The sequence below is a fragment of the Hyaena hyaena genome, unplaced genomic scaffold (genome assembly GCF_003009895.1).
Source record: "Hyaena hyaena isolate Hyena2069 unplaced genomic scaffold, ASM300989v1 scaffold_143, whole genome shotgun sequence".
Classification (NCBI taxonomy): Eukaryota; Metazoa; Chordata; class Mammalia; order Carnivora; family Hyaenidae; genus Hyaena; species Hyaena hyaena.
The window spans coordinates 2,247,030-2,272,851 of NW_024080775.1; the positions used below are offsets into that span (position 1 = coordinate 2,247,030).

Genomic DNA, 25,822 nt, shown 5'->3' on the forward strand with positions numbered 1-25,822 from the left:
CTAGTTTCATTCTTCTGCATGTTGCTGTCCAGTTCTCCCAACACCATCTGTTAAAAAGGCTGTCTTTTTTCCATTGGATATTCTTTCCTGCTTTGTCAAAGATCAGTTGGCTGTATACTTTTGGGTCCACTTCTGAGTTCTCAATTCTGTTCCATTGGTCTATGTGTCTGTTTTTGTGCCAATACCATACTGTCTTGATGATGACAGCTTTGTAGTAGAGGCTAAAGTCTGGGATGGTGATACCTCCCGTTTTGGTTTTATTTTTCAGGATTACTTTGGCTATTCGGGGTCTTTTGTGGTTCCATACAAATTTTTGGATAGTTTGTTCTAGTTTTGAGAAGTATGCTGGTGCACTTTTGATTGGAATTGCATTGAATGTGTAGAGTGCTTTGGGTAGTAATGACATCTTAACTATATTTATTCTTCGTATCCATGAGCATAGAATGTTTTTCCATTTCTTTGTGTCTTCTTCAATTTCCTTCATAAGTTTTCTATAGTTTTCATCATACAGATCTCTTGTAGGATCCACCATTTCTATGAGGATCCAGAAGGGGGAGGAACAGGGAGAGGCCTTCTGGGAGAGGAAAACCAGCTCTGAAGGAATTTTGCATTTTATTTTATTATTTTAAAAAAATGTTTATTTATTTATTTTGAGAGAGAGAGCAAAAGTGGAGAAGAGGCAGAGAGAGAGAGAGAGAGAGAGAGAGAGAGAGAGAGAGAGAGAGAGAATCCCAAGCAGGCTCTGCACTATCAGTGCAGAACCCGTCGTGGGGGTCAACCCATGATCCATGAGATCATGATCTGAGCTGAAATCGAAAATGAGACACTTAACCAACTGAGCCACCCAGGAGCCCTGGAATTTTGCATTTTAAATAGAATATTTACCCAAAGACTGTATTACTTCCAAAGGCACTGAATTACTTTTAATTGATAAATCTAAGGTTTTCTCTTGCCATTAGTAGAAATGGGAGCCTCAGAACAAGGTGAAGGCAAGGTAGAGGGTGGGAGGAGGTAGACTTTTCTGAATTGTGTGCAGATTTCAATCCTGATATTAGAGGTGTATGTGAAAGATGGAAATAATTATGTTAATAGAAGTGAAATCGTTGTGTGAATATTGTTTTATTTTTTCTTCCCTATCTTTATCATTCAATATATATTTATTGAACATTTACTATATGTCAAACACATAGTGTTCATCTTTGTGCTCATCTGTATTTCCTAATTTATATACAATTACTATGTTTTGATTTTGTAAAGAGGAAAAAATAATTAAACACTATTTTCAAGTGACATCTATCTGATTCTCCTACTATGGTATTTGAATGATACATGTCCCACTATGTGAATTGTAAACCAGGTCTTGGAGTTAACTTCTGTTTCTAAATATATACTTCTAGGTTGGTTAACTATGAAATCCAAGCTTTTCAGGAATCATTTTGTAGAGCTTATACAGAGCTTAATTCCCATGTAAATCTTTCATTTACAATTTTAGACCTACTATATTGTGAATATATACAAACCAGCATTCTGTTTGGACCTTCAGAAGTAGAACAAGTTTGCCAGTAGCATCATACCCTAGCGTACCAAATGATCACTCCCAAAATGGATTAGAAGGTTCATGTGAAAGTCAAATCTGGTAGTTGGTTCTGTTTCTGAAATAATAATCTGTCTATAGGAGAGATCTTCACCACACCAAAAACAATGAGTCCATGCAGATGGATCATAGATATCCTGACATGGCTGTGGCAGCCTGCACAAGTAGCCTTTGCCAGGTACAAGTGGCACATAATATGAGATATTTCCCTTTGCTTTCCCACAGCTATCAAATACATTCTCTAGTAGCTCTTGCTATTTGTAAATGATTGGTTAATGATGAGATCATTTTTAAAAGTTCTCATTAAGAAGCTCCCCAGATTAGTTGCATCTTTTGGCTTACAATAGCTAGCGTTCAATCTGTCAGATCAGCCAGCTAAAGGCTGGGTGGGTGAAACATTAAGTCCTCTTTTATTTCTTCAGATTTAGTCATGGGCTGTACAGTGATATCGAATATCCTTGTCCTCAACGCTGTGCTGACTCTAAGTGTGGCTACCTCCTCACTCCCATAGATACTGAGGGGAGTAGAATCGCTGCCTTCACACTCTTCCTGCGTTTTCATTTTGAGATGAGTTTATGTCACAAAAGAAAACTTCAGCTTATTTTGTAATGTTTGAATTGGGAAATAAGCAAAGAAATAGACTCTAACTCTAGAAATACAATAAAATGAAAATAACTATATGATTTAGATTTATGAGAAAGATTCATAACAGAGAAACTGTTCACTGGCAGTTTGGAATATCAGTAATATATTTATATTTTTTGCACAAAATAATGAAAAATGACAAATGAACATATGGTTACATGCACCTCAGTATTCCAAAAATGTCTGTGCACACACATACTGGCCATATCCTTCCTAGGAAGTGGCTAACTTGCTTCCTTGGAGATGGTGTTTATTTATCTAGAGGTTTTTTTTCTTTTTTAAGAATTGGTTTCTCATCACTTGTTCTTGCAGAAAGAGGAAGAATGATGATGGTGATTGTGGTGGTGATGATGGTGATGTTGGTGATAATGATGGTGATAGTGATGGTAATTATGATGATCATGATGAAAGCTAAAATTAAAATAATGTTTATGTGCCAGGCACTATTCTAAGTGCATCACACATAAGAACTCACACAGTCTTCACACTGACCCTAACTAGGTTCTCTTATTATTTCCATTTTTTCAGATGAGAAAATGGAGGCATAAAGAGATGAAGTATCTTGCGTAAGATTGCACAGTTTACCTGTGGAACAGGCTGGACATTCCTTTCAAACTACCTTCTCTATAATTGGAAGGTCACATTTGAGACCATCATCTATCTATATTAGAAATTTTTGTAAGATACAATTATAGCAAAACCAATGGGCTTCTAAAGCCAATCTATTTAAATTTTTTTTTTATGTTTTATTTATTTCTGAGAGAGAGAGAGAGACAGCATGAGCACGGGAGGGTCAGAGAGAGAGGGAGACACAGAATCTGAAGCAGATCCAGGCTCTGAGCTAGCTGTCAGCACAGAGCCTGATGTGGGGCTCGAACCCATGAACCGTGAGATCATGACCTGAGCCGAAGTCAGATGCTTAACCGACTGAGCCACCCAGGGGCCCCGTCAATCTATTTTTTAAAATACAAGATTATTGCTTTGTGCCAACACTGTCATAATTGGTTTTGCTTAATGGTGATCTTCCACAAATTAGAATATAAAACTCACTTAATTTTATATATTCTCAAAATGAATCAATAGCTGCTTTTAAAGTTAAGTGTGGCTTTTATTTTATGTTAAAATTTAGAGAAATAAATATAATTGCTATCATAAGAACTATAAGAGAGTGAAATCATAAAAGGACACTTATTGTCAGAAAAACAACAAGCACAATTTGATTTTTTCTGGAAAAAAATGAGATTTTTCTAAATGATTCCTGAGATTAAAAGTGATTATATGATTCTTGGAGGATTGATGTTTGTCAGAAATTACCATATTCTGTTTACAAGAAAATGAACTAGTGTCTAATGAGAGATGTGTATTTAAGAATGTTATTCAGTTTCTAATTATTCATTTTCTGGTTTAAGGCAAGGAAATGGCTTGAATAAAAACCAGTGAAAGAAAATGTTGACAGATATGAATGCAATCAAAAGTATCTTTTATATTATCTTAGTATTCTTGATGGAAAGGATTTTGTATTTTTTTCTATAGCGTATTTTGGAATGAATTAAATGCATTTTGTGACAAAGATGCAAAAATGCTTAGAAATTCATTCATTCCTGTATGTATTTATTCATTAAACAATGAATGCCTACACTATGTCAGGCATAATATTAGGGAACACAAAGATAAAGAACATTAGCCTTTTCTGAAGGAATTCAGTAAAGGAGCCAAGAAAGTTAAAGAGATGATTTCATAACAAGGTGATAAATACCTTGATAAAAATGAAGAGCTGAAAGAATACAAGTTAGGCACCTAACCCAGGCTTGGTGCCATGGAAAACTTTCTGAAACAGATGCCATGAGCTGAGTCCTGAAAGATTACTGAGTTAGCGGGGCAAAGGGGGTGTTCACACCAGACAGAAGAAGTAGCATGTGCAATGGCTTAGAGGTATGAATGGGCATGACCCGTTTGAAGAACATCAAGTAATAAGGTGGGGCAAGGGTAGGGAGTACAGATGAGCAATAGCAAAAAGAGAGGCTGGGGTTGTAGGCAGGATTATGTCATGAAAGGTTTTGAGTATCCAGATTGCCCAGACAAGCTGAGGACAAACCATGGAGGAACTGCCTTTCGATGAGCAGTGATATAATCAAATTGGGGCATGAAACAATTATGTGGGGACCTTGAGGAGTATGTTTTGGAAATTGAGACTTTAGTTTGGATGCTGTCGTTATGACACAGAGGAAGGCTAATGGTCTGAAACAAAACTGTGGCACTGAAGATATATATTAGTTAAGGAGGGCTAACTGCTGTAACGAAATCCTCCAAACCATCAGGACTTAATACAATGAAGTATTCTTGTTCACATACAGTGAAGGTGTATGGGGAAGGGAAAGAGTTCTGGTTCATGCTGTTATTTGTGAACCCAAACTTCTTCCATCTTGTGGCTCCACATTTTTCTAGGGCTGTAGGATCCTTAACTGTACCCTCTTTATTTTGTGTTGCTGACAGAGGAAGAACTAGAACAAATATTGGATATTGGGGAGCAATTGTAGGGTCCAGGCTGGATGTGTCTTACAGCAGTTCTGTCCAGAATTTAGCCACATGGCTCTACCTAACCACAAGGGAAATTGGGAAGTAGTCCTTGTGCATGCCCTGGATGAAAACAAACTGGGTTTGGTGAGCACATGCCAATATTTAACTGTTTTGACCTGTAGAATGGCCATTTCATGTGGCTCAATCTGTAAGTAACGGGATTGAGAAATGGGAAAGTAAACTCAAGATGTTATAGAAGGGAAATTTAGTAATGAACTGGGTGTAGAAATTTCAAGAAAGAGAAGACACAGCTGGCTTGAATCATTGATGGATGGTTGTCCTATTTGTTCAGATAAAGACTATGGTTGTTACAAAAGATACTGTAGAGGAGAGGATGAGATTAAGATGCTTCCCACTGTTCTCCATAGCACCTGCCCTCTTATTTTTTGTAAGACTTCTGCTAAAATGTAACTCTAAATAGCAGATCTTCGACACTTTTGTTTCCTATCACTCTATTTTATTTTCTTCATGGCATTCCCCACATATTGTCCCTTGTTGTTGTTGTTGTTGTTGTTTATTGGTTGTCTCTTCTTATTCAAGTGAAAGCTCTGAAAACAGAGACTGTGTCTATGTCTTTCACTGCTACATCCCACAGTGTGTAGAACAATGCCTGGCACATGATTGGTATATAATAAATCATTATTGAGTGTGTCAATGAATCAAAATGGGAATGGCAGTCTGTTGGTTATAATGTGTTGATATTTTTTTGAGTGCTTACAAAGGGACAGATACTGTTTTAAATACTTTTCAAGTACTAATTCATGTAATAAAACTCTCCCATGAATTAGATACAACTAATTCCTCTATTTTACAGCTGAGAAAACTGAGTACATACAGCTTAAGAAACTTGACCAAACTCACATTAGTAAATATTAGAGATGAGATTCAAATCTAGGTGTTAGGGCTTCAGAGTTTTAACCTTGATGCTATTCTGCCATGTAATTTTAGAACGTTAACCAGCTAGACTGGACATGGAAATTAGGAAGCCATTAGTATGATCAGCCCATCCTTGAGATTTTTTAAAAAATCCTTAAGATTTGGAACTCTTATTCTGTATCTGCCAAAATGTTCAATGTTTTCTATAGTATTTTTTGGAATTTTTGTTAGCTTATATTTACATCATCATTGTTTATTTCAGTTACTGTATCTTTGAATTGCCTTCAGCTTACTTACTTGTCTCCTCACCTCACCCCTGTGACTGTCGTCCTCTCTCTGCTCCACATCAAGGCAGACATAGATTAAAACTCCCTCTCCTTGATTTATCCAGAATACCATTTCTAAAGGCATTATGTATATGTAGCAAAATTTATAGAAGGCTTGAAGTGAGAGGAGAGTCATTGAGAAACATCAAGCAGAGAACATAAAAAGTACACACTAGGTATCCCTGTTCTTAAAAATGTTTTTACCGCCCCATCACTGAGAATGTCCCACTTGTGTGCCATCTAGTCTAACTTCCCAGGATGTCATTACTCCTCGTTCTTTTCTCTCCTTCCCCCTTCATCTCACCCTTCAGCTCTCTCTGCCCCCAAATTCCTGTTAACTTATGCAGAAGAGGTTGGTTGTCACTTATTTCCTTTCCTGATCCCAGAATGTGCTCTTAAGATTTCACCGTTGACACCTAAAGTAACATCTACACCTAAACAAAGAGAATTCTTTTTCCACAAGGAACTCTGGTATTTGTTGTTAAAATATTATCCACCCCACTACCAGTTTATAAGTAATGAAAGTGAACAAATCTCCCAGAGTGTACGGGACACTTAAGAAGAATTCAGCTATGAATGGAAAGAAGGATGTCAGGAAGTAGCTGTAGAAAGGCATACTTTTGAGAAAATTTTTGTCTGTTGTTGGGTTTTTATTTCTGGTTCGGGAGACTTGGGCAAGAACCCATGTTAGGGAAAAGGCCAATGAAAGGGAGTGGATGAAGATACAGGGAATGAGAGAAGATAAAGTGATTTCTGAGAAGGTGCAAAGGGGGTGGAACCCAGATCAAGGGAAAATGAATTTTTACAAGACAGGAGAGGTCTGTCTTCCCTTCACAGAAGAGCTACACACTATAATCGAAAGTGTGTTGAATAGAGAGTCAGATTGAGCTGAGCTGGAATTCAGAATCTATATTCTGCACTGGAGCTATGAAACTTTGCTAGAGTACTTAACCACTCTTACCCTGTATTTCCTCAACAGCAGAGAAAGGATAGTGCCCTCTTTACGGAGTCACTACAAAGCTTAAATAAGATAACGTACTAAGCAAGAATCTTATAATTTATTGATTATTTCTGCAATTTGATGATGGATTTTTTTTAGTGTTTATTTATTTTTGAGAGAGAGAAAGACAGAGCACAAGTGGGGGAGGGGCAGAGAGAGGGAGAGACACAGAATCTGAAGCAGGCTTCAGCCTCTGAGCTGTCAGCACAGAGACCAATGAGGGGCTCGAACCCATGAACCATGAGATCATGAGCTGAGCTGAAGTCGAACACTTAACTGACCGAGCCACCCAGGTGCCCCCAATTATAGGTCTTCTGTTTCTTATTCCATACTATTACTAATGTCATAAATAGGAGACCAAATCTATTATTTTTTTTTGTTTTTTTTTTTTTTTAGACTGCTCAAAAGGGATTTGTGATTTAATGGTCTCATCCTCATTTGGAATTTTTAAAAAGTTTTTAGTGTTGACATCAAACTTGTTGCCAAGAGGCCAAACCTGGCAGTCATAACTGTTTTACTTGGCTGTTAACTATTTTTTTCTTTTTAATTGGAAACCCTCTAGATGAGACATGTATATTCCATTTTTGGATGTACATTCTCATGACTCATACCTGGCCCCTTCACCCATTTCCCCAGTCTGCTCAGCCCCTATACACAATTGAGTTTTCAACCCATGATCTAGATTGATTTCTACTAAAATAGCTGACGACACGGAATATTTCCATGTTACTAAATGTTCCAGGTTGCATTTTCTGTCTTTACCTCACTTGGTGTCTCCTTAGCATTGATCACTATTGATAAACTTCTGTAACTCTTTTCTCCTTCTGTTATTGAAGAATCTTCTGGTTTCCTCTCACCTCTCTGCCAGTCAACCCTTTGCCACACCTCTACTTCCTTTGTCCACCATTTAGATGATATAATTTCTCAGTGTTTTGCATGTTGGCACATTGCTTTTCTGGGTGATCTCGTGGTTCAACATGTCCAACATTGGGTAATAATATTACCTTTAAAACTACCTTCTCCTATGTGTTACATGTCATCATAAAGGAGCCACTAGAAGTCCAAGCCACCCAACCCCCCAAACTAAAACCACTCCCACACCTAGATGGAATACATATTAACAAGTGGTACAGAAGAATTCACACCAAATCAGAATGGACACTGCCTTATATATCTCACCATTGCTTTCCAGCCGAAGACCAGTCCTGCTTGTCCCAGTCACTGAAGTCAACATTTCCTTCCTTCCCTCCAGCCCAAGTGGTAACACCTTCCCTCACCATTTCCCCCATGGACTAATTATACTCCCTTTTACCATATGGGTAAAATCTCAACCTTGATCAACAGTAAGTCATTCTTTTATTCTGTCCTGTGCCTCATCTCTAGCTCTGCCCATGCTATAAAGCTTTACCATATCATTGTTTGCATTTCCCTGTAAACCATCTTTCTCACCTCTGTGCCTTTGCATACACCACTCTGTCAGACAAGAATACTCTGTTTTCCTCAACTTTGCTTGCATAGCTAACTTCCACTCATTCTTCAAAATTCAGTTCAGATATATCCATCTCTGAAAGGCTTGTCCTATATTTCTCTCCTCTTAGCAACATCCCTAGTGCAGGTTTGGAACCCCAACTCTGCAAATATTTTAAGAGTTTGCATTCCTAGGGCACATTTTTATATGTACCATGTGAGAATGGAATGGCTGGGTATGATGCATCGCTTACAATCTGGTAAAATATTTTCCTGTGGAAGAGCCACCCCCATAGGATGAGAAGGTACACAGGAGAAAAGAGTATTGTGGATCAACACAAAATTAACATTCATTGACAAAGGAAAAGGAAGCAACAGCTGGGTAAACAAACAGCTGCACAAAGAGAGAGAAAAATGACAGTGAGTAACCACGAACATGGCAAATCATCCGAAATATTAGAAAAGCAAGTAAATAATATGAGGAAGTGAGTTAACTTACTGGAAAGCTGCTGAAACATTTGAACAGGAAGTAAATAATAAGGAAAGTGTTCAAATAAAATTATTATAGAGAAAAAATTGGAACAAATGTTCTATGTAAAAGAAGTGAACTTTTAATGAAATAAGCTTAACAAAAATTAACCTGAACATTTGACTTTTTCTATAAACGTGTTTTATACTGCACAGGGTACATTATAATAACATTAAAACCTTAATGAATAAAATTACCACACTCCTAACTTTTTGTTGTGTCAAAAGGAATAAGCTAGAAATTCACGATTGCTTTACTTTGCATTTTTGTGATCACTAAGGAGACTGACCTTTTAAAAGGAAATGTTTAATAACACAAGTAATACATAAATATTTTGACTTCTAAAGAATGAAAACATTCCAGACAAAGCTAACATTTCCCTTGACCCTCTACCTGCACCCCCATAGACACTACTCTCCCTAGAGATAACCATTGTTTCCGGCTTAATGTGTATCCTTCCAACAATTTCCCATGTCCTTATACACATATATTGAAGCATGGAAAAGATATATCTTTATCTTGTGCTATACAAATTACAGTATAGGAGAGAGAGAGAGAGAGAGAGAGACAGCGTGAACAGGGGAGGGTCAGAGAGAGAGGGAGTCACAGACTCTGAAACAGTCTCCAGGCTCTGAGCTGGCAGTCAGCACAGAGCCTGACGCAGGGCTCGAACCACAGAACCGCGAGATCATGACCTAAGCGAAAGTCAGAGGCTTAACCGACTAAGCCACTTAGGCGCCCCAGAAGCCGTGTTATTAAAAGAATTGCCACATATTATAGTACAGATGTAACATTTAGGTTGTTCTTAATTTTATACATACTTCCACACCCATAGTGCCATATGCCAGGGACCATTTTTGATGTTGTGGATTTAGCAATAAACAAAACCAAGTCCTCCTATGGACGTTGAAGAAGATACAAACAATAAACAAGACACGCATATATGATAAGATGTCACGTAATGATAGGTAGGATGAAAAAAGACAACAAAGGCGACAGATGGGGTGGTCAGGAAAGGCTTCTTCAAGGTGCAGTTATTTAAGCCAAGATCTAAGAGAGATTGTTTGGCAAATATCAAAGGCACCAGCTGAGAAATGAAAATGCTGAGTCAGTAGGTGTTCATATTGAAAATGCCAAAACATTTTCTGAACCGTTTGTAATAATTCCTGCTTCCATTTGAAGTATGAAAGTACCTATTTCTCACAATCTTTCTACTATTTATTCTTATGTTCTTTAATTTTGACTAATCGGATATGTGGAAAACTGTTATTTTGCTATAGCTTTCTTTAATTGGTATAATTTTAAAAACTGGCATAAATTTTTAACTTTAATGCTGGTGAGATTGTACCCTATTTCATATGTATATTGGCCCTTTGAATTTCTTCATCTCAGACTTGACAGTTCTGTGGCATTGGCCATTTTTCTCGTGTTCTTTATATATTATTAATTTTTTAGTGGTATTATTTAACCATGTGAGAAAAGACAATCGAGGGACCAGTACTTAATAACCATTTCACTTTCGTGTGTGTGTGTGTGTGTGTGATTTAGCCATAACTGACTTTATGATTTTAATTTTTATTTATTTATTTTTACTTTTGTCCAAATTGTTTATTTAAATTCCAGGTAGTCAGCATGCATTGTAACATCAGTTTCTGCTGTAGATTTTAGTGATTCGCTGCTTACATAATCACCCAGTCCTCATCGCAAGTGTCCACCAAAGTACCCGTCGCCCATTTAACCCATTGCCCTGCCCACCTCCATCTCACTTTCCAACTCACTTTCTTTATTAGTAGCTTCTTTACATTGGTTTTCAGATGTATATATATTCTCTAAATATAGCTTTTCTCCCATTTATTCTCATCTTTTAGGAAATCTAAATACACGTGTTTTGGCATTTTTCATACTATCTTCTCTGTCTCTTAATCTGTCTTATATTTTCCATCCAGGTATCATTATGGATAGTGTCTTTAGATTTATCTTTCAATGTGTTAATTCTCTCCTTTAAAATTTTTTGTTGTTTATTTATTTTTGAGAGACAGAGAGAGACACAGAGTGTGAACGGGGTAGTGGCAGAGAAGGGAAGAGACACAGAATCCGAAACAGGCTCCAGGCTCTGAGCTGTCAGTATAGAGTCCAATGTGGGACTCAAACCCACGAACCGTGAGATCATGACCTGAGCAGAAGTCGAATGTTTAACTGACTGAGCCACCCAGATGCCCCATATCTTTTTGATTCTATAACATCTGCTGTTTAATCTTTTCATAAAATGTTTATTTTCAAAGGTTGTCTTTTTCAGTTTCAGAATTTCTGCTTGGTTCTTTATTAAATCTGCCTGCTCTTTTTGTATATGTTTTGTTTCATGACTCTAATTTGTTTTTGTTGTCAATCTTTAAAAGTTTTTTAATTCAATTTATTTAAACTAAAAACAAACCAGTCTATTCATTGTTCTCACCCCTGACCCTTTACCTCTTGAAACCACCAGTTTGTTCCCTAATCCATGAGCTTGAGTCTTTTTTGTTCTTTTTTGTTTGTTTGTTTTTCTTAGGTTCCACAAATAAGATCTCTGACTTATTTCACTTAGTGTAATGCTCTGGGTTCTCTCTGTGTTGTTTCAAATAGCAAGATTTCATTTTTTTATGGCTGAATTATATATTAGTGTGTGTGTGTGTATCACAATTTCTTTATCCAGTTATCTATTGATGTACACTTAGGTTGTTTTCATATTTTAGTTACTATAAATAATGCTGCAAAGAACATGGAGGTGCATATATCTTTTTGAATTAGTGTTTTTGTCCTTTGGATAAATACCCAGAAGGGAATTGCTGGGTAGTTCTATTTTTATTTTTATTTTACTTTTTTGAGGAAGCTGCAAACTGTCTTCCATAGTGGTTTCACCAATTTATATTCCCACCAACAGTACACAAGAATTTTATTTTCTCTACATTCTCACTAACACTCATATACCTGTTGGCCATCTGTATGTCTACTTTGAAAAAAATGTATATTCAGATCTGCACATTTTTTAATCAGAAATGTTTTCTAGTGAGTGTATAAGTTCTTTATATATTTTGGATATTAGCCTCAGATTAGATAAATGACTTGCAGATATGCTTTCCCATTTTGTTGATGGCTTCCTTTGCTGTGCAGAAGCTTTTTAGTTTGATATAGTCCCACCAGTTTATTTTTGCTTTTGTTGCTTTTGCTTTAGGTGACAGATTGAAAAAATCATCACCAAGACCTATGTAAAGGAGCTTATTGCTTGGTTTCTCCTAGGAGTTTTATGGTTTTAGGTTTTAAATGCAAGTCTTTCATTCATTATCTATTAATTGTATGTATGGTGTAAGATAGTGGTCCAGTTTTATTTTTTTTGCATATAACCTTTCAATTTTCCCAACACTATTTATTGAAGACACTATTCCTTCCCCATTATATATTCTTGATTCCTTTGTTGTAAATTGACCATATATGCATGGGTTTATTTTTGGGCTCTTTATTCTGTTTTGTTGATCTAAGTGCTGTTTTTATGCTGAAAATGTATTATTTTAATTACTTTGAAATATATTATGAAATTAGAGGGTGATGCATCCAGCTTTATTCTTCTTTCTCAAGATTGCCTTGGCTATTTGGGGTTTTTGATGCTTCTATACAAATTTTAGGGGTATTTGTCCCATTCCTATGAAAAATACCATTAGAATTTGATAGGGATTGCATTGAACCTGTATGTTGTTTTGGATAATTAGACATTGTAACTACTAATTCTTTTAATCCATGAGCACAGAGTATCTTTCCAATTATTTGTGTCTACCTCATTTTTTTTCATCAATGTCTTGTAGCTTTCAATATCAGGTCTTTCACCTTTTTAGCTAAATTTATTCCTAGATTCTCCCTTCATTTTGGTGCAGTTGTAAATAAGATTGGTTTTAACATTTTTCTTTCTAATAGTTTGTTATTAGTGTAAAGAAATGCAACAGATTTTTGTATATTGATTTTTGTGTCCTGAAACTTCACTGATTTTATTTATTATTTCTAACAGTTATTTGATGGAGTCTTTGGAGTCTATATAATATCATGTCATATGCAAATAGTGACAGTTTTTCTTCTTCCTTCCCAGTTAGGGTGCCTTTTATTTCTTTTTTTCCCTAATTGCTATGGCCAAAATCTCCAATACTAAGTTGAATAAAACTGGTGAGATTGGGCACACTGTTTTATTCCTGATGTTAGAGGAAAAGCTTTCATCTTTTCACCATTGAGAATGATATTGGCTGTGGGATTCTCACATATGGCATTTATTGTGTTGAAGTACATTCCCTCTATACCTGCTTTGTTGAGAGTTTTTATCATAAATCGATGTTGAATTGTGTCAGACATTCTTTCTGCATCTCTTGAGATGATCACATGATTTTTATTCATTTTGTTAATGTGGTGTATCTTATTGATTGATTTACAAATGTTGAACTATTTTTTTTTTAATATATATATTTTTTTATTTTTGAGAGGGAGATAGAGACAGCATGAGCAGGGGAGGGTCAGGGAGAGAGGGAGACACAGAATCTGAAACAGGCTCCAGGCTCTGAGCTGTCAGCACAGAGCCTGATGCGGGACTCCAGCCCACAAACCGTGAGATCATGACCTGAGCTGAAGTCAGATGCTTAACCGACTGATCCACCCAGGCGCACCCAAATGTTGAACTATTCTTGCATCTTCCACCCAATGATATGCACTTAAGGTTCCTTTGTGTCTTTTCATGACTTGATAAGTCATTTCTTTTTAGTGCTGAATAATATTCCATTATATGGATATAGTACAGTTTCTTTATCCATTCACCTTAGCAATTCATCTTGATTGCTTCCAAGTTTTGATGACTATGAAAGCTGTTGTAAGCATGCTTGTAGAGGTTTCTGTGTGGACATAGTTTTCAGTGCCTTTGGGAAAATATGAAGGAACATGATAACTGGATCTTATAAAAGTATGTTTAATTTTGTACGAAACCACTAAACTGTCTACCATAGTGGCTGTACCATTTTGCATTCCCACTAGCAATGAATGAGACTTTCTGTTGCTCCACATCCTCACAGGAAGGGTTGTCAGGGTTCTGGATTTTGGCCATTCTTATAGATACCTAGTAGTACCTCATTGCTGTTTTAATATGCATTTCCCTAATGATATTGCAATGTGAAGCATCTTTTCATATGCTTACCTGCCATCTATTGAAATCTTTGGCCCATTATTTAATTGAATTGTTCTTTTTCTTATCATCAAATTCAAAGAGTTCTTTGTATAACTTGAATAACGGTTCTTTATTACTTGTGTCTTTTGGGCACATATTTCTCCCAGGATATGGTTTGTCTTCTTATTCTCTTGACGATGTCTTTCACAGAAATGTTTTTAATTTTAATGAATTCCAGCTTATGAATGATATCTTTCAGGGTTTGCCCCTTGGTTTTGTATCTAAAATGTTATTGCCAAAGCCAAGGTCACCTAGGCTTTCTCATTATTTATCTTATAGTAGTTTTACAGTTTTGCATTTTATATTTAAGCTCATGATCCATTTTGACTTAATTTTTGTGAAGGCTATAAAGTCTGTGTCTAGATTCAACTTTTTGCATATGGATATTCACTTGTTTCAGCACCCATTTGTTGAAAACATTATCTTTGTTATATTGTATTTCCTTTCCTCCTTTGTCAAAGATCAATTGACTGTATTTATGGAGTCTATTTCTGTTCTCTATTTCTGGGTTCTCTGTTCTATTCCAGTGATCTGTCTGTTCTTTTGCCAGTACCACATTGTCTTGATTACTGTAGCTTAATAGTGAATCTTGAAGTTGGGTAGCACCAGTCATTCAAGTTCGTTCTTCTCCTTCAATATTTAGGGGCGCCTGGGTGGCTGGCTCAGTTGGTTAAGCATCTGACTTCAGCTCAGGTCATGATCTCACAGTTCATGGATTTGAGCCCCAAGTTGGGCTCTGTACTGACAGCTCAGAGCCTGGAGCCTGCTTCAGATTCTGTGTCTCGTCCTCTCTCTGCCCCTCCCCCACTCATACCCTGTCTCTCTCTGTCTCTCAAAAATGAAAAAATGTTAAAAAATTGTTAATTTCCATTTTTGCCAAAATTCTACATGTACATAGTTTTAAAAATCAATTGGTGTCGCAAAATTTAACCTGTAAAGAAACAAATGCTTGTCTCATATTTTCTCAAGTAATGTTCTAAGAGGTTTATCTTCTGTAGTCGATTTTTTTCATGAGTTTTATTTTTATAATTTTTTCAAACACAAGTGAGAGATATTTATTGACATATATTTTAAATTTAGAGCTTCAACGTAATATAGAAAAATGTAATTACTTTAAAATTGCAAGAAAAAGTATGAAACATATGAAAGTCCATTGTCTCTTGTATCTGAGGTCAATATAATTTCAAAAAATTAGAACAATTTGACTTTCATGTTTCTTGTTGTGTTTTAAAGCAGTGTGCTTAACTACAACTTTTAACTTTTTATCTATTGATTTCTTATGGAAAAATAAAGATTTTTCTCTCATAAAGTACCATTCACATGGCACAGAAACAGACAAATAGACCAATGGAATGGAATAGAGAACTCAGAATTGGACCCAAAAATATACAGCCAACTAATCTTTGACAAAGCAGGAAAGAGTATCCAATGGAAAAAAGACAGCCTCTTTAACAGATGGTGATGGGAGAACTGGACAGCAAAATGCAGAAGAATGAAACTAGATCATTTTCTCACACCAAACACAAAAATAAACACAAAATGGATAAAGGACCTGAATGTGAGACAGGGAACCACCAAAACCCTAGAAGAGAAAGTAGGAAACAATCTCCTTGACCTCAACTGCAGCAATTTCTTACTTGACACATCCCCAAAGGCAAGGGAATCAAGAGCAAAAATGAACTATTGGGACCTAATCAAGACAAAAAGCTTCTACACGGCAAAGGAAACAATCCATAAAACTAACAGGCAACCAACCAAATGGGAAAAGATAGTTGCAAATGACATATCAGATAAAGGGCTAGTATCCAAAATCTATAAGGAACTCACCAAACTCCACACCCAAAAAACAAATAATCCAGTTAATAAATAGGCAGAAGACATGAACAGATGCTTCTCCAAAGAGGACATGCAGGTGGCCAACAGACACATGAAACAATGCTCAGCATCCCTCCTCATCAGGGAAATACAAATCAAAAACACACTGAGATACCACCTCTCTCTGGTCAGAATGGCTAAAATGAACAAATCATGAGACTCTAGATGCTGGCGAGGATGTGGAGAAACAGGCACCCTCCTACACTGTTGGTGGGAATGTAAACTGGTGCAGCCCCTCTGGAAAACAGTGTGGAGGTTCCTCAAAAAATTAACACTAGAACTCCCCTATGACCCAGCAATAGCACTGCTACGAATTTACCCAAGGGATACAGGAGTGATGATGCATAGGGCACATGTACCCTAATGTTCATAGCAGCACTCTCAACAATAGCCAAAACATGGAAAGAGCGTAAGTGTCCATCAACTGATGAATGGATCAAGAAGATGTGATTCATCTGTACAATGGAATACTACATAGCAATGAGAAAGAATGAAATTTGGCCATTTGTAGCAACGTGGATGGACCTTGAAGGTGTTATGCTGAGCGAAATAAGTCAGGCAGAGAAAGATAGATACCATGTGTTTTCATTTATAGATGGATTAGGAGAAACTTAATGGAGGACCATGGGAGAAGAGAAGGGGAAAAATAGTTGGGGAGAGGGAGGGAGGCAAACCATGAGAGACTCTTGAATACTGAGAACTGAGGGCTGATGGGGGTGAGGGAGAGAGGAACGGGGGTGATGGACATGGAGGAGGGCACTTGTGGGGATGAGCACTGGGTGTTATATGGAAACCAACTTGACAATAAACTATGAAAGAAAAAAAAAGAAAAAAGTGTCATTCACAGCACTGTTCCATTCATATTTACACTTTCGTAACCTCTCAGTTACGATATATCACAATTAATTTAATAGTCAGTGCTTACTTTAGTGTCTACATAAGTACTGTTCACATTAGAGACAAAAAGTCTGTTTTATAAGTATTTGATATCCTGCTCATTTCTTAATTTTTTCCCAAAGCAAAGAAAGGCTTTCCATTCAACAGTCACTAATTCATCTCCAGACTCCCATGAGAGATATAAATCTTCTTTCATTACTATCAACATGTAAATCTATCAGAGGCACTTCTTTGTTGTTGTTGAGACATTCTTTCAGGGAGCACCTTTTTCCTTCCACTAGAATCTGATTGATAGGCTTGTAGGCTGCTCTATAGCTGTTTTCCTGAAGATTTCCTTTACCAGAATGCATCAGTTATCATTTTAATTTGCCAATAGCTGTTTCTTGTTACCTAAATATTCTTTTTCTGTTTGTAGCATCCTACTCTTACTTAATGGATGCAGTAAATGATTAATATTGCTGAATAAACCATTACAGATCTTAAGAGTTTTCTTCTGCCCCTTGAATGATATTGGTTTCCTCTGAGTTCTTTTATTCTTCCATTTTGTTCTCTGATCTCATAGTGGAGACTTTCCCTCAATATCTTGTGATCTTAGCTATCTGTACTTGTTTAGCAACTGAAAGCTCTGTGCAGAGACTAAACCTGTCACAGGTAGGCTTTATCCTTGGTTGAGATGGTAGCAAGGTGGCTTTCTTCTGGGTGACGCCCAAATGTTATTATCTATATGTCTTTCTCTTGGACCAGTGTCAATATTCTACTCAGGAACAGAGTCACTGTTTCTCCCAAGAAGCTGATATTCTCTTCCTACTACCCACGGTGATAATTGACCAGTGCAAGATATTAGGATTCAATCTACTTGAATGTTTCTCCTGCCCATAATCTGAATAATAAATTTGTTGATTTTTCCAAGTACCTAACTTCTCAGTATTTCCTGCCTTTAGGCATGGGGCACTACTACCTTTTAGAGCAATGCTCAGCATATTAGCTTATGCTCTGGTTTTTTTCTATAACCACTCTGTTTTTCAGAGGTAACTCAGATTTGGAGATTCATTGAAGGTTTACCTTCTTTTCTTTTTTTCAAGGTGGATACAGATCTTTAAAAATATTTTTTCTTTCATGTATAGAGATTTGCTGTAAGAGGCGAGAACTGGGCCTTTAATGTTCCTTATTCTATTCAGTTTGAATCTTGACTGGCAACTGAAGCTGAACATTTAACACCTCTTATTACTTGCAGTTCCTTTTGGATTACTTATCTATGCTTTTGTCCATTTTTATATCAGTATATCAATATATTTAGACTCTTTAATAGTATCAATATTGAGCTTCTATATTTATATTTGTTGAAAATATTTTTTCAGAATCATTCCCTTTTTTTAAGTTTTTTTTGTGGGGGGGGGGGACACAGAGAGAGAGGAAGAGAGAATCCCAAGCAGGCTCCACACTGTCAGCACAGAGCCCAATGTGGGGCTTGATCTCACAAACCAGGAGATCATGACCTGAACCGAAATCAAGAGTCAGATGCTAACTGATTGAGCCACCCAGGCGCCCCAGTGTTATCATTCCCTTTTTATTTTAGTGATCTTATTTTCATGGTGATGAAATTTCACATCTTGACATAATCAATTTTGTCAATATTTTCCTTTGTAGAAAAATATTTTGCAAATGGCTGATAAATTCACAGTTGTGAATACACTTTAAATTACTTGTCTTACTTATCTTGAAATTATTTTGACATTTTCTTTTCAAATATGAATCTATTCCCCCTTAAAATTTCTAATTGTTAAGTAGTTAGCTTGATACTAATTGCTTAAAATTTCAATGATTTTCTCTTTATTATCATGTATTAAATTTATTTATAGAGTGTGCTGTATTTCTGTGCTTTGCTATTTTTGTCTATATATTTTTTCTATTTCATGACCACATTCATTATGTATTTAATCATTTCTATTTTTAATAATTCATTGGCCAATCTCACTTCATTTTCTTCTCTTTTCAATTTAATAGTTTTCCATTTATATAGTACACAACTATTGTGAGCTAAGTTGTAAAAATCAAAAGAGGAATAGGATTTGTCTCATGTCTTCAAGGAGCACACAGTCTTGGAGAGTAGAATCAGTTCACACTGAGAAGTTCCAAGAAGACTCCTTTGAAAGCTTAACTTGGAAGGAAGTAAAAAGTTTTAGAAGGAGAAGCTTGAGTCTTGATGCTTAAGCAGAACTTCATCAGGGGAATGAATGAATAAGCCAAAAGGAAACTGTCAATGCCAAAAATTGGACAGGTGCATGGACAGGAATGGCAGGAGCATAGGGTGAGGGTGTACAGTATCTGAGTATGAGGCTGGAAAGATAACCTGGAGCACTACTCTTTTATAATTCTAGTTGCATTTTTGTAATAAGTTAGTAAAATTCAAGCCACCCCTATTAGCCTCTTGATCAGGATAACATTAAATATATTAGGTGTACCATAAATAAGTATTGAATTGGATTGAATTCTTAAATAATGTCATTTGTGAAAGAATGGGGTAGGTAAAAATAATAAAATGGTATAGGTAGGCTGCTTCTTTAATACTGTCAAAAATTAAGGCTATAGTAAATTCAAGATGTGTGTTCTTTTTCAAAGTTAAAACTCAAGGAAGACTTCCCTCTTCAAGAATAATCAGTCAGCTTTAAAACAAGGAACACAAAATCAATTTCCCTGATTTTATTGGAGCTGTCTGTAATTCTAATTAGTATGTGGCCCACTACAAAAATAGGTATAACTTCCGTTTGCCAGCAGAGCATTGTAGAATAGGAACATTCTGCACAGCAGTAAGGAGGAAATGGAAGCAAGGAAGGGAACCAATAAAAGTAGGCTAATTGCTCTACGATGTTGATATGGCGAAATGAAAATCTAGAATGTAGTTTGGGAACCAATATAAGCATATGACGGATTGTCTCATATTAAGTTCTAACCGTATTTAGAAGATAGAAAGGAATAATACAGTAGAAACAGAGAGGTTAAATGTTTTAAAGAGAGGAGATCCACTTTAGAACATGTGTACTTTAGAAAGCATGAAATGGTTTGTTCCAAGACCCAGAAGGGAAGAGGAAGCCCTTCTCCCTGTTAGAATTGCAATAAGGGTAAAATGAGAAAATACAAAGAAAGAGATGTTGGGATAGATGTAGAGAGCTAGACAGCTTACATGAATGGCTTTGATCTTCTAAATAAGTCTATCCATAGGACACCTGCATCAGAATCACCAGGGAGTGCTGGATAAAAATTCAGCATCCTGGATCACTCTCATCAGAATTACTAAGGACAGCTTAGTAGAACTGGGAGGCAGGAATTTGTGTTGGTGAGGCTGGTCCAGCTCCAGAATATGGTTCCATGATTTCTTCTAGGATAAAGTAAGTATACTTACAAACCCTTTTATCTCTTTTCTATTTGTCAGGCCCCAGAGAAATTTGCTAAAGCAGGCTGCTGAATCAAGGACATGAGGAAAACCTGAGGAATTTTCCTTCTTTGGAAAATTGCCTAAGGAACACTCCTTTCTTGGCAGAGTTAATTACACTGATTGCTACATGAGATCCTGTGGATTTATTTTTTCAGAATTTTAGTTTCACATATTTATGATGAACCCTGCCAACATGTTATGGCTTCATTCTATTCTTAGATGCTTCTGCTCTACCTGCACATAACGTGAGATAGGTAACTCCCCTGTGTGAAAGAAAACAAAAGTGGCAAGACCCTAGTGTAATTCATTGTCTTTTTTCTCTTTCTATACTTGATCAATATCAACAAACTCCTAACTGGTCTCCAGGTCACCAGCCTCTTCCTTCCCCAGATCACCAGAGTTACCTTTTTTTGACACAGACTGACAACTCCATAAATGATGAAATGTAAATAGTAAATGCTGTGAGTACTCACTGCTGGAAAGCTTCCCCATTGCTACAGAATGAAGTCCAAACACAGTAAGAGGCACACGAGGTTTTTTGCATCATGTCTTATCTTCAACCACCTCATCCACCATTCCCATCTTCCACTTTCAAGGGAAATAGGATCTTCATTATTGTGTCAGTACACTTTTATCCTTGCCTGTGACCCAAATGTTTCTTCTAGTTTAGTTGCTATTCTTCATGTTGTTCCCCACAGGAGGTGCATGTAAATGTCATCCCCTGCTTGTAGCTTTCTCAAACTCCACTCCTCTCTCAAGGCAGAATTAATTATTTTTTCATCTGTATTCCACAGTACTTTATACAAATATCAACTGTTCCATTTAGAACATTATGTTGTACTCATTTATATTTTTGTTCCTACAATTGGACTTGAAGTTTTTGAGAACAAAAATGGGGTCATTAAATTTTTAATTCCCCAGTGCCTGACACATAGGATGTATACCATCAGTTTTATTTGAATATCCTCTTTATTGGGCTGAAAGAACTGAAAGAACATAGGAAAGCAGAGTTCTTTGGAGCAAGCATTGTGGTCAACTCTGTCAGCATCATTTTATAATAGTAACAAGTCTTTCTTTTTCAGTGTAATATTATAGTTATAATATAGCATCAGTTAATCTGAATACTTCTATTTTCATAGAATTTCAATGGGAAGAATTATCTTCAAGGTCACTCCTTTGATTTGCAGATGAGGAAACCAGTCCTGTGCTTGTATCCGACTGCACAAGTAGTTTTTATCCAAATTCTATCCAACAACCCACAATCTTAGTATATTCATGAGCATTAAACCACTTTTACATTCCAGGCAAATAAATTCTGGGAGAACAAAGTGTATAGTGCATTTTTTTTCAGAGGGAATTTCATTAAGGAATCTTAATCTGAATTTAAGATGTGAGGTTTGGCAAAAGCCAAGCTACTTAATGAGAGATAATTGGTAAGATAAAGGAAGATTTTAATTTTTTAAAATTTTTATTTATTTTTGGGAGACAGAGAGAGAGAATTGAGTAGATGAGGGGCGGGGGTGGGGGGAGAACACAGAATTTGAAGCATGCTCCAAGATCCATCCACACTGTCAGCACAGAGCCTGATGCGGGGCTCAAACTGTGAGATCATGACCTGAGCTTAAGTCAGATGCTTAACCAACTGAGCCACCCAGGCGCCCCAAGCAAGGAAGATTTTAAAAACAAATGAAGCATTTTTCATAGTTTTCATGTCCTCTCCCTTCCCTCCCACCCCCGCCAAAATAATGTGAACTTCAGGGCCATCAGAAGAATAGAGTGGGTTTTGATGAGTTCTTTTTCTCCAGGTTTAATTAACTTCTTCTTCTATTTAATAGGTTTCAGAATCTGCTATGGTCCAGGAAGACATTTGTGGACAACATGAAAATCTATAACCACAGTTACATCTACATGCCTGCCTTTTCTATGAAGACAGGAACAGAGCCATCCCTCCGGGTTTACTATACACTGTCAGATGTTGGTGCCAATCAAACAGTGCTCTTTGCCAACCCCAACTTTCTGCGTAGCATTGGAAAGTTCTGGAAAAATAGGGGAATCCATGCCAAGCGCCTGTCCACAGGACTCTTTTTGGTGAGTGCGGCTCTGGGACTCTGTGAAGAGGTAGCCATCTATGGTTTCTGGCCCTTCTCTGTGAATATGCATGAGCAGCCCATCAGCCACCACTATTATGATAACGTCTTGCCCTTTTCTGGCTTCCATGCCATGCCAGAGGAATTTCTCCAGCTCTGGTATCTTCATAAAATCGGTGCACTGAGAATGCAGCTAGACCCATGTGAAGACACTCCCCTCCAGCCCACTTCCTAGGGAACATGGGAAAAGAAAGAACTGAGCCAGGGTATTTTTGTTAGATTTTCTACATGACTCCAAAACGAAATGGTCAAGTCATTTCATGGATTCACATGCACCACTTGGAAAAAACGAAACAAAACAACTACAAAACCCCAAGAGAAACTCTACTTTTGATGTTGGTTTGAAAGACCACCCAGAAATGAAACATCCTATGAAATATTTTGTAGCCTATTGTGGATTTGCAACTAGTAACACGCTGATGGAGTAATGTTGGTAAAGCAGATTTACATGGTTCTAATCTAGAAGGTGTACTCTACAAGCAAGACAGAGCTCTAGCCATTGAAGCTAAGCAATTAATCAAGGTAGAGTAAAGGAAATGCCAGGGCAAAGTGTTACTGATTATCAACACAACCTGGCTTAAAAAAAACCTATTGTATATCATAGAACATAGGTTTTTTAAAAATTATTATTTATTTTTGCCCTATTTAGGGGCAATGAGTGGGTGATGAGGTAGATTTAAAAAAAAAAAACAATCCTTACTGAATAATAAAGATACAAAACACTACAGCTAATTATTGTGATTTGTTGAACCAAGTCTATGTTAACTATAGTCTCCCACCATTGAAAAAATGTTAAATAAGAATTGCTTCCTCCCCTTTTGTCAAGTCTACTTACACAATGTGATGCATTGTTGAATTTAGACTGTGTTGATTCATAGTCTGGATAACGTTAGCCACTTTCTCTTCTTCTCAGAATTGAGGGCATAAACTCCATTTTAAGCCTGTATTATTTAAGCCTATTTGCATTATTATGTTATTTTAGTGCAAAATGACTCCAAATATGAGTATTATTTATTTGCAAATTGGCATAATTGTCTTCATAATTTAATGCTCAGAGATGAAGTAAAGCACAATGATGTAAGGTTTAGTCTGGGAACAGACTGGAAGGCACATCCCTTTTCTATCTACCATGGTATATTCACTCCAAAATACATGCAAACAAACAAAACATGCATATATTCGTGTACACACATACAGTTAAACAAAGCTCATTCCCTTACAACTAGGAAAGCTGAACCCCCATGACCTAGTGTGGCAAAAACCTGTACCACTGTCAAAGAGCTACAAATGTATATTATGTACTACCCACCTCACCTTGATAAAAGGCCAGTTTACTGCTGCTTCTTATAGTGCTCACGCCAGCGTCACCCCCAAATGCTTACCCCAAATGAGCAGAGTTGTCTTACTCATTCTGACTCTCCCTAACATCTCATGAACGGACCTTGTGTTGAGCATGGTCACACAAGGCATGGTTCATACAAGTAAAGGGATGTGAATTTGTAGAAGTAGATTCCCTTAGTAGTAGCAGGTAAGCCTACTTAGAAAGCTTTTTACATCAGCTTTCACACAGCAAACAAACTCTGTTGATAGATTACAAGCAGCCAAATGCGTTTACATGTAAGAGGAAAGTAAAGGAAGCCTCTCATTGTCTCTGTGCTTTGGAATGACTTAATCTAAAAGGAGACACTAGAAATCACTCTATTCATTCTTTTTTTTTTCTATTCATTCTTTTAAATGTCATCAGAATGTAGGTAAACTATGCCAAAAATTTCTGCTTCCTTTTTAATGGTAGAGTCTTAGTATACAACATAAACTACAGCACGTGGGTTTAGTTTTTGGTGGGTTAATTTAAAAGATATTGAGCCAACGAAGCCCTTGGAATAGGCAATTTCTAAATAAGATTAAATATTGAGGTTATTATAGAAATCAGTTGTTAAAAAATGACTGGTTGACATAACAGATTATACTGATACTTGGGAAGTCAATAACTTGAGAATATTGATTTCACGTAGAACTGATTTGCTATTTTGATCCTATACTGATTCAAAAAGGTACTGAGACTGTACTATGAGTGAGTTATAGTAAATATGAACTATATGTGAAACCCTAAACCTATTTCCTCTTTAGAGCTATTGTTATTATTTAATAATTACCTTAAAAAGGAATACATTTGTACCTATACATTTCATCAAAGATAAAAGGGCTAATGAAAATCATATATGTCACACAAATTAGTACCTTAACTGATAAAATTGTTTAAAATGTCATTAAGGAGCTCCATAAAACCCATAGATCACAGTTCCACTGAAACTACTATTTGGAAATTTTACATCTTTTATGATTTTGGGGATAGATTTATATAATAATTGTGAGATTTTTAGTCTATACATTTGTGTCTTCAGAGAGGCAAACAGAAATGGCCCAAGATAATAATGTTTATTTAGACCAGTACTTCTCAACTAGGGTGATTCCCCTCCCCTATCTGGTGACATTTTGCAATGTCTAGAAACATTTTTGATTGTCATGATTTGGAGGGTGCTACTGGCATCTACTAGACAGAGGCCAGGGATCCTGCTAAACATTCTACAGTGAAGAAGTCAGCCCCCACAGCAAAGAAATACCCAGTCTAAAACATTACTAGCATCAAGGTTGAATATGCTAGATTAGACCAAAAGAATACTTTGATTGCCCCAAATTGTCTTCACTTAAGGATACATATACATGCGCACATCATTCAAAATATGACTACAATTGAATGAGAATGTTTTCTTAAATTGTAGTGGGCATTATTTTATACTGACAACTCATAGGTGTGCCATGCAATTCCCTTTCTTGTGGTTAGATTGACATATCTAAACCTAGAAGTGTGTGTGTGTGTGTGTGTGTGTGTACATCGGGGCATTGTAGCATAGGCTATGCATATGTGTCCTTCTTGAAATACGTGTGTGAGGATCTCTCCAGAATTACCTTGGAGAATGGTCTGGAATACTCTATTATTATTAAGAAGTTGAATTTTAAACACCTATTATTTTGTTTATCTCAAACTGAGAACTTCAGAATTGGGCCTCATGCTTTGCTAAATTTGGCCAATTATATTTTAATACTAATGACTCTTAAGGCTAACTGAGAAGATATTCGGGTTATAGAAGAAACACTCAATAAGAAAATAATTCATTACTTACAACGCATCTGTCAAGAGATGAAATCAACCTCTCTAATTTTTAAATTG

General features: G+C 36.5%; 1 protein-coding gene across 1 annotated transcript in view; it reads left to right on the forward strand.

Annotated features, from left to right (window-relative positions):
- The window catches only part of ST8SIA1 (ST8 alpha-N-acetyl-neuraminide alpha-2,8-sialyltransferase 1), a 155,555-nt gene extending 132,245 nt beyond the window's left edge, over positions 1-23,310 (forward strand). The window contains exon 5 of the mRNA XM_039238594.1: positions 22,282-23,310. Coding sequence (XP_039094525.1) covers positions 22,282-22,768 — 487 coding nt within the window. The 3' untranslated portion in view covers positions 22,769-23,310. The remainder of the gene's footprint in view (positions 1-22,281) is intronic.
- Positions 23,311-25,822: the final 2,512 nt, after the last annotated feature.